Source organism: Myodes glareolus, chromosome 7, assembly GCF_982192425.1.
Source record: "Myodes glareolus chromosome 7, mMyoGla1.1, whole genome shotgun sequence".
Classification (NCBI taxonomy): Eukaryota; Metazoa; Chordata; class Mammalia; order Rodentia; family Cricetidae; genus Myodes; species Myodes glareolus.
In genome coordinates, this window is record NC_142032.1 from 94,838,967 (window position 1) to 94,847,032 (window position 8,066).

At 49.3% G+C, this 8,066-nt stretch overlaps 1 protein-coding gene across 3 annotated transcripts in view; it reads left to right on the forward strand.

Moving 5' to 3' along the window:
* Dennd5a (DENN domain containing 5A) overlaps window positions 1-1,739 on the forward strand; it is a 76,038-nt gene extending 74,299 nt beyond the window's left edge. For all 3 annotated transcript variants that reach the window (XM_085692884.2, XM_085692883.2, XM_085692882.2), the window contains one exon: window positions 683-1,739. In XM_085692884.2, the coding sequence (XP_085549010.2) occupies window positions 683-762 (80 nt within the window). In that variant the 3' untranslated portion in view covers window positions 763-1,739. The remainder of the gene's footprint in view (window positions 1-682) is intronic.
* Window positions 1,740-8,066: the final 6,327 nt, after the last annotated feature.

Sequence of the window (8,066 nt, forward strand, 5' to 3'; positions counted from 1 at the left end):
AGCAGAGGCCAGAGGATCTCTGTGAGATCAAGGCCAGCCTGGTCTACTAGAGTTAGTTCCAGGACAGGCTCCAAAGCTACAGAAAAACCCTGTCTCAAAAAAAAAAAAAAATTCCTGGGCTGTCATAAAAACTAAACCTCACCAGGTGGTGGTGACAAACACCCTTAATCCCAGCAGTCAAGAGGCAAAGGTAGATGGATCTTAGAGTTCGAGACCAGCCTGGTCTACACAGAAAAAAATCCTGTCTCAAAATACCTACAAACCAACCAACAAACCACCAAACAACACCCACCAAACAAACAAACAAGCGCAAAAAAGCCCTAAACCTCTTGTAACTGTCCTGGCACAAGAGAAATGTGTCTTAGCATTTCTTTCTGATGGTGTTAGCTAGAGGGACAGAGGTGCTCTGGGACTTGTGTTTGATGGAGGGAAGGAACACTCACTTCAGCCTAGTAACTGGTATGTGCTAAGACTGTCTAGGGAGAGTCAGGTGACAGGGATAGCTGAGTTGGGTTGTTTTCAGACTGAACAGCTCCCAGGAGAAGGCAACCTTCTTTAGGAGGGAAGTGGGGCTATGGGGAAGTGCTAGCTTCTTCATCTTCAGACTTAGCTCAAGGATCCCCCTTGGCCTTGTCCTGTTCCTCTTTTCCCTTGCTTTGGCCTGTCTGGACCACCCTTCCAGAGATCACCTCCTGCACCACTGGATTGCGTTGCTGGCCGACTGCCCCATCACTGCACACATGTATGAGGATGTGGCCCTGATCAAAGACCACACACTTGTCAACTCCTTGATCCGAGTGCTGCAGACCCTGCAAGAATTCAACATCACACTGGAGACGTCCCTCGTTAAGGGCATTGACATCTGACCTCCCAGCACCAGCCAGCAGCAGGACCCAGAAAGTCTCCCTGCAGCTCTGCCTCTTCATCCCAAAGGAACCTAAGCATTTGTAAGGGACAAGAAGAGATGTATACTTACTGTAAAAAGAAAACTAGAGGATTTTTGGAAAAAAAAAATAATCTATTTTAGAGTTTATTTGCTGATCTGCTTTTTACACACTTTCATGAGAAAGAGTGACAGGAAGAGGGAGCGAGGTTGGCGCTGCTTATTTTGAAGCAGGTGCCCTCCCTTGCACGGCCACGCACTGGGAGCCTGTGGCCTCCTGGACTGAGCCTGCACACACGTGTGGGGGGGCTATTCCACATGCTGCCCCGTCACGTCGATGAGGCCATTCCACATCGTTTTTAAACTAATGTTTTCTATATTCACATTATTCTGAATATCTGGCTTTCTTGGGCCATGCACAGGTGTGTGAGCAGGAAAAATCTGTGCTCCAATCAAAGAGATTTTTAGCAGGGCTTCTGACCAAGCACTGCGGAGTCAACCCCACATCTGTTCCTCTGCCTTCCCCCTTTTTTTGGTCAGTATTATTTGGGAAGGAGACATGCCAGGACATGTCATTGTGCCGCTGTCATGCAGAATATCATGTTTCCTGTTGGCACAAAGTTGCACAGAAGTAAACATGAGCATGTTTTAACAAGTCTGTCTTTTCTTCATCTATCTTATTTATTTAACCTGCCATTATGTGTTTTAATTATTTGTTTTTCTTTTTTTTCCTCTTTAAGAAAAGGAAAAGCTTGTCACAGTCTAACTGACTATGTTATTACTGTTAAATTTATGTTGTTTTGCAACTTAGAAACCAGCTACAGTATGGCCCACTTAATAAAACACCTGAGACGAACCTCACTGGTCACTTACTTTTGTGGGAGTGTGTGGCCTGCCTGAGACCAAACTCTGCATCTCTCTCTCCCCAGCTGGCTGGGGTCTGTGGACTGCCTAAGAGCCCCCTGAGGACCTGTGTCCTTGGACCTTCCTTCCCTCTGAGGTGCCTTAGGCTCTCATAGCTAATTCAGTGAGCTGATGAAGGGGGATGTGGGAGGATTGTTTTCCCACTGCACAAAGGAGGAGACTTGGCCAACCTTACAAAATTGTCACGTGATTGATGATGAGAGACTGAGTGGGAACAGAGAACGCGGGTGGCTTTGTCTGCCCTCTGGTGTGTGTGTGTGCGCGCGCACACATGCACACGTGCAGAAGCTCTTTCTCTAGTGAAGGGTTTGCTGTGTCAAGTGTGACAGTGGGAGAACCTTAAGACGCTAGTAACTAGCTAAATTTTTCTTTCTAAGTAGGGCTTCTTTGTCAGAATGTTCCAGAAGCATGGCCTGAGCACATACAGCCCTCACATCAGCCACTGTTCTCTTCAGTGCTCTCATGCACATGTGTTCTGCATTCCCTTTGCTGTCGTAGCCACACGTTGGGGCGACATCTGTCGGTTCCTGCGTTCCAGGGTAGGGGAGTGTGGGTTAGAAATATCAGGCAGAACAGACAGAGATGCAAAAGAGATACAGAGACGTAGGACAGTACGGGGGGGGGGGGGCAGTCCAGCGAATAGTGAATGCGCCATGTTAATTCTTACAACCTTTAAATACCCCAATCCACAGGAGGAGAAGAAAGCTAAGAACTTATGATACAATGAACAGACAAAACAGTTACCATCTTAATACCCTAAAACACCAAGTACCCACACCCTAGGTCAAGATATCCTGTTAGTAGCCACACCACAAGTCAGATCTCCTGTCAATAACCTTGAAGGAGTAAGAGTAGGCTTAAACTCTGACCTTTGGTCCAGGTGGAACGGATCCACTTCTGTGGGCTCCCACACTTTGCCACCACCTACCTGTACATTGTGCAGTGTTTACTTTAGGAGGCACCTGCTGTGATGTCATTTTCAGACTGTGGCCCTGCAGTTTCAGAGCTTGGCAGACCCTGGAGTTCTCCAGCACCTCTCCACCTTCCGCCTGGCAGCTGAGATAAGGACTTAGGAGAGCCACGCTGTGGTGTCTTGCCAGCAGGGGGCATGAGTGGGTTACATATTGAGACTTAAGTTCTTTTGCAGTTTAGGGAAGGAAGAGAGGAGAGGCTGTGTCTTTGGAGTACAGAAGGAGAATTTCTGGCCCCCTAAAAAGGGTAGCATGAGGCTCAGCTATGTGTGTGCATGCTGTGACCAGGCACACTCTGCAAAGCAAGTGTAAATTATTCCAGGTTTGGGAGGAAACCAAGGCCTGGAAAAACTGAATTTCTTGCCCAAGGCCATTTAGTTCAGAAGTAGTTTGAGGTTGTTAGAGTAGTTTTAACCCTAGTTCATGGTCATTCTCCCCCCTCCGCAACTACTCTCTTGTCTGAGCGAGTGAAAACCTGCCCTAACTGGCCCCATCAGCCATTTTGTTCTTCCTTCCTCTGCTTACAAGCATTACACTAATTATTTGCTTCTGAGTGTCATCTTTATGAAGGTGAGACTTGATTTGCTTTGCTCACTAAATTGTGCCTGCTTATGGTAGGAACCCAGTAAGTGTTTGGAATAAGTGACTTCATTGGTCATAGGATTCAGACCAAGGGTAGGCTTCATTACTTCCCCAAACTTCAAAGCAGAAATAGGCCAGTAATAACGTTTGCATCCTAAGGATGCTGTAGAGGTTGAATATGTCAAGCATGGGCCAGTGACACAACTCAGCAGTAAAGGTACTTGGTGGTGACCTGAGTTCAATCCTGGGGCCCATATGGTAGAAGGAGAGAACTGACTTCTGCTAATCACATACATGCCCTGTGGCATGCATCTGTATGCGCATGCACACTCACAAGTAAATGGAATAAAAAGAAATGTCAGGTGTGTGCCAGTGTCTGCTCTTGCTGTTTCCTTGTGTTACATCCTGTCTTTTCCTGGTATAGAGATGACTGAAACTCAGAGGTGAGTGGTGGTGGGAATGTGACTCTGGGGAGGATCGGAACTCACTGTGGCATCTGCTCTGGGCAGCAGGTATCCAGGGAGTGGTCCTTACGTGCTGTGTGAGCAGTAGGAGCCGAGAGGTAAGGGAGCACCAGTGGATTGGAAGCTTGGAGCAGTTCAGAGGTCAACCTGAGCAGGGGAGGTGTGCCAGTTCGTGGGCTCCCTGTCCACAGGTCAAGGAAGGGGCCTATGGGTATGAAAGGGATGCTCAAGATCTGGGGACTGATGTGGAATTTACACGTGCTCCGGACCAGACACAACGCAAGGACTGGCGTTCTCAGCACGTGTTTCCACCGCTTGGCCCTCGTCTCACACGGAAGTTAGAAATGGTAACGTGTGAAGGTGAGCGTGTGTCTGCAGATCACAGACATGCTTATAACTGAAGGGTCTGGTTGAACACTGCCTATCAGGAAAGAAGCAACTTAGGGGGAAAGGTTTATTTAGTTCAGGTCTTGGTTATGGAGGTACAGCAACAGGAGCTGGAAGCAGCTGGTTATCCACAGTAAAGAGCAGAGAGGATTGGGTGGGTGATGGATGGACGGATGGCAGGCACAGCATCCAGAACTCAGCTGTGAGTTTCAGTGAGGGAGTCAGTGGCCTGGGTCAGCCCCAAACAGTTGCTGAGAAGGTGGGTATGAACATGTTTCCTGAGTTAGGACTTTTCCGCTTCTTCTAAGAGCTGGTTCTGCTGTGAGTGTCTTTCTGTGCTTTCATCATCCCTAGACTGAGCAGTGAGGTAACAGAGCAGCCACACCCAGTAGCTCAGGATTTCAAGGATGCTTGTGTCATTTGTGTCCTTCATGGGGCCCGTCAGGCCCTGTAGCAGCCCTGGGTAAGCATGGATCCCATCTCCTAGCACATAGCCCTGCCTGCCTCTGCACCTGCTCTCATCCCATGCTTCCCACATGCCAGAATTTCTGGGTAAGTAAACAAGCAGATGAGCTCAGTGAAGTACTGAAAGACAGGCACCTTGTAATTACACACAGCCCCAACTACACGCCCGCCTCTCCTCCTGCTCCCACTGCTCTCCCTCTTTACAACTGCTAGACTTTTTTTTAAAATTTTAGCATTTTTAAATTAATTATTAGGGGCTAGAGAGGTGGCTTAGAAGTTAAGAGCACTTGTTGCTCTGGCAGAGGACTCAGGTTCAGTGTCCAGCACCCACATGGTGACTTACCACCATCCAGTTCCATGGGATTCTATACCCTCTTCTGACCTCCACAAGTAGCAGGCTTGCCCTTCGTGCATATATGTAATGCAGGCAAGCAAAATAATCACTACATAAAAAAATTAGCTTTGTGTATGTGTGAGGCACATATGCCGCTTGTGCAGGTGGAAGTCAGATGGTGGCAGCTGTGAGTGGATGGGCTTTGGCCCCTCCTCCTACTGCCCCCAGTGCTCAGTGCACCTGCTCCAGGATGGCTGGTCTGCTCAGCTTTTAATTTTCCTTTGTGGCCCTGATTTCTGGTGGGTATTAATGTATAAAACACAAATCTCCATGTTCTGTGCCCTAGTAAGTATTGTCCCCCTGCACCCAAGTGCCTCTACCAGATCTTGTTGGAAATCTTCCAGACCTTTTCCCTCCCGACTTGTTCTGGGATCTGAAAGCCATAACCCATGTTCAAAGTCAGGATCACGGAGCTCACCAGCCCTGACCCAGGAATGTGCAAAGTCTCCTGTGTGCGCAGCAGCGGCTCTGTGTCTTCTCTTGTCTTTCACGGTGACCCTTCAGGGTGCCGGTCATGTACCACTGTCCTGTGGCTGCTGCCTGTCTGTGGTGTCGCCGCTGTCTGTGGTGTAGCCGCTGTCTGTCTGTTGTGTTGCCGCTGTCTGTGGTGTAGCCGCTGTCTGTCTGTTGTGTAGCCACTGTCTGTCGTGTCGCCGCTGTCTGTGGTGCAGCTGCTGCCTGTCTGTTGTGTCGCCGCTGTCTGTGGTGTAGCCGCTGTCTGTCTGTTGTGTAGCCACTGTCTGTCGTGTCGCCGCTGTCTGTGGTGTAGCTGCTGCCAGTCTGTTGTGTCGCCGCTGTCTGTGGTGTCGCTGCTGCCTGTCTGTTGTGTCGCCGCTGTCTGTGGTATAGCTGCTGCCTGTCTGTGGTGTCGCCGCTGTCTGTGGTGTCACCGCTGTCTGTCTGTGGTGTTGCTGCTGCCTGTCTGTCGTGTCGCCGCTGTCTGTGGTGTAGCCGCTGTCTGTCTGTCGTGTCGCCGCTGTCTGTGGTGTAGCCGCTGTCTGTCTGTCGTGTAGCCGCTGCCTGTCTGTTGTGTAGGCACTGTCGTGTAGCTGCTGTCTGTCTGTCATGTGGCCACTGTCTGTCTGTCATGTAGCCACTGTCCATTTTGGGCCCACTACTTGGCCCGCCAGCAAACAAGCTGGGCACCATTTCTACCTTGACAGTTCATAACAGGCAGTTCTGGATGCCCTGACACTTTTATAGTTAAGATGTTAAAAGGAGGGCCTAGTCATGTGACGAGAGCTGTTTCTTAAAAATCTCTTTGCAGATGGCCCAGCTTCTGTCTAGATCCCAGAGACTTTGCTGGTGGCTTTTGCTGGGGTGTTCAGAGAGAGAGAGAGAGAGAGAGATCCATGTTGTATCTCTCGTATTTGCTACTTCCGGCACATAGGGCTTGTTACATCTTAAGAGCCCAGTGCCAAGCCATTTACCCAGCCACCTGTGCCTCCCGGAGAGGCCTTTTACATTTGAGACCTCACTGCAAGCTGGCAGGTTTCTATGACACCACAGAATTCTTAGGAGTGGGATGTGTCCTCCAGAATGCAAGGAGGCATGCTTCCTTTCTAAAAGATGCAAGAGAATTCAATTTATCTTTTGCTTCTTTTTATTTTTTGAATCAAGGATCTAGACTCTAGGGCATGATCAGGGCATCTCTACCAGTTTCACCTTTCACTATGACTCTTACTTTGAAGGGTGTTCTGGCAGAGGGTGAACACTGGATGCCTGGAACTTCCATATGTGGTCTTATCTACTCTAATGGAAGTTTAGACACATCTGGCATTCATGTGGAAAAGACAATAGTCTTTTGATTTGGCTGTAGAGCTGTGTTAACTCTCTTGGCTTCGGGCATTATCCAGAGAGGTTGCAGCCATTTGGATGACCTGTAGAACACCAGACATACATCATACTAACTACATCATGTGACTGGGCAGGAAAGGCAAGTGGTACCCAATTTCTCAGAGCTGTTTTCAAGACACGTGCTCCCTGTGAAGTTTCAGGTACTGCTGCTTCTGCAAAGCTTCATAGTTGAGAGGCGACACCCAAGAGAACTACATCTTCCCCTTAGAGCCTGAAAAGCCACAGCGGGTTCCTGGAGAAGAGGGACATTCAGGTTAGCACTTTGAGGAAGGATCGAGCATTCCAGGTAGTGCTCAAAGAGGGTGAGTGTCCCCTGGGAGAGTGGTGGTGGTGGGGAGAATGAACTCCATAGTCGCTTAGAGGCAGAGGCTTTGTTGGATTGGATGTGGGGTTAGTGGACAAGTACCCTGCTGGTGTATCGTCAAGATGTGTTAAACTTCAATTCTCATACTCTCAAAAGGCAGGTTGACTGGCTGACTTTGGAGAAGCCCAGGAACTCGGGGCAGGTCCTTCCCTTTCACTGATCCTGAAAGTGAAGCTGGCAGTTTCTTAAGTTTCCTTCTGAGTGGAGCAAGCAGGCCCAGAAAACTTCCCCCTGGGGTCCCAGCAATCTCAGCTTCCTGAAGGCTTATTATAGGGTCTGACCTTTAACTCAAGCCCCACAGGCTGCTCAGTTGCAGCAGCCTTGAAACTCCAGGATTAATTCCCCTGAACCCGGCACAAAGTTCTCAGATCCTGGCTGCTGCTCCCAGCCCTACAGCTGGCCCAACCTGTCCCTTGACCAAACTTACTGTCTTGCTTCAAACTTTCCTCCCTGATCACTATCCTCAGGAAGTGACTCTGTCTTCGCCACCTGTTGGTCCCCTTTGGCCAGCAGCTCTTCATACCCTTAGTGAGAATCTAAGCCAAGAATGCAGTAGGTCAGGCCTTCCAGTAATTTGTTAGAGACTGGGGAGAGAGCCCTTGGGTAAAGTACTTGCTGCCCAAGCATGAGGACCTGAGCTCAGATCACCAGGACACGCTTAGGCTGGATGTGGTGGTGGTGGTGTGTGTCTGTAATTCCAGGGCAGTGCCCCTAAAGTCAGATGTGGCATGGGAGCTTGTGGGCCAGCTAGCCTGGCAGAGCCTGTGATCAACAA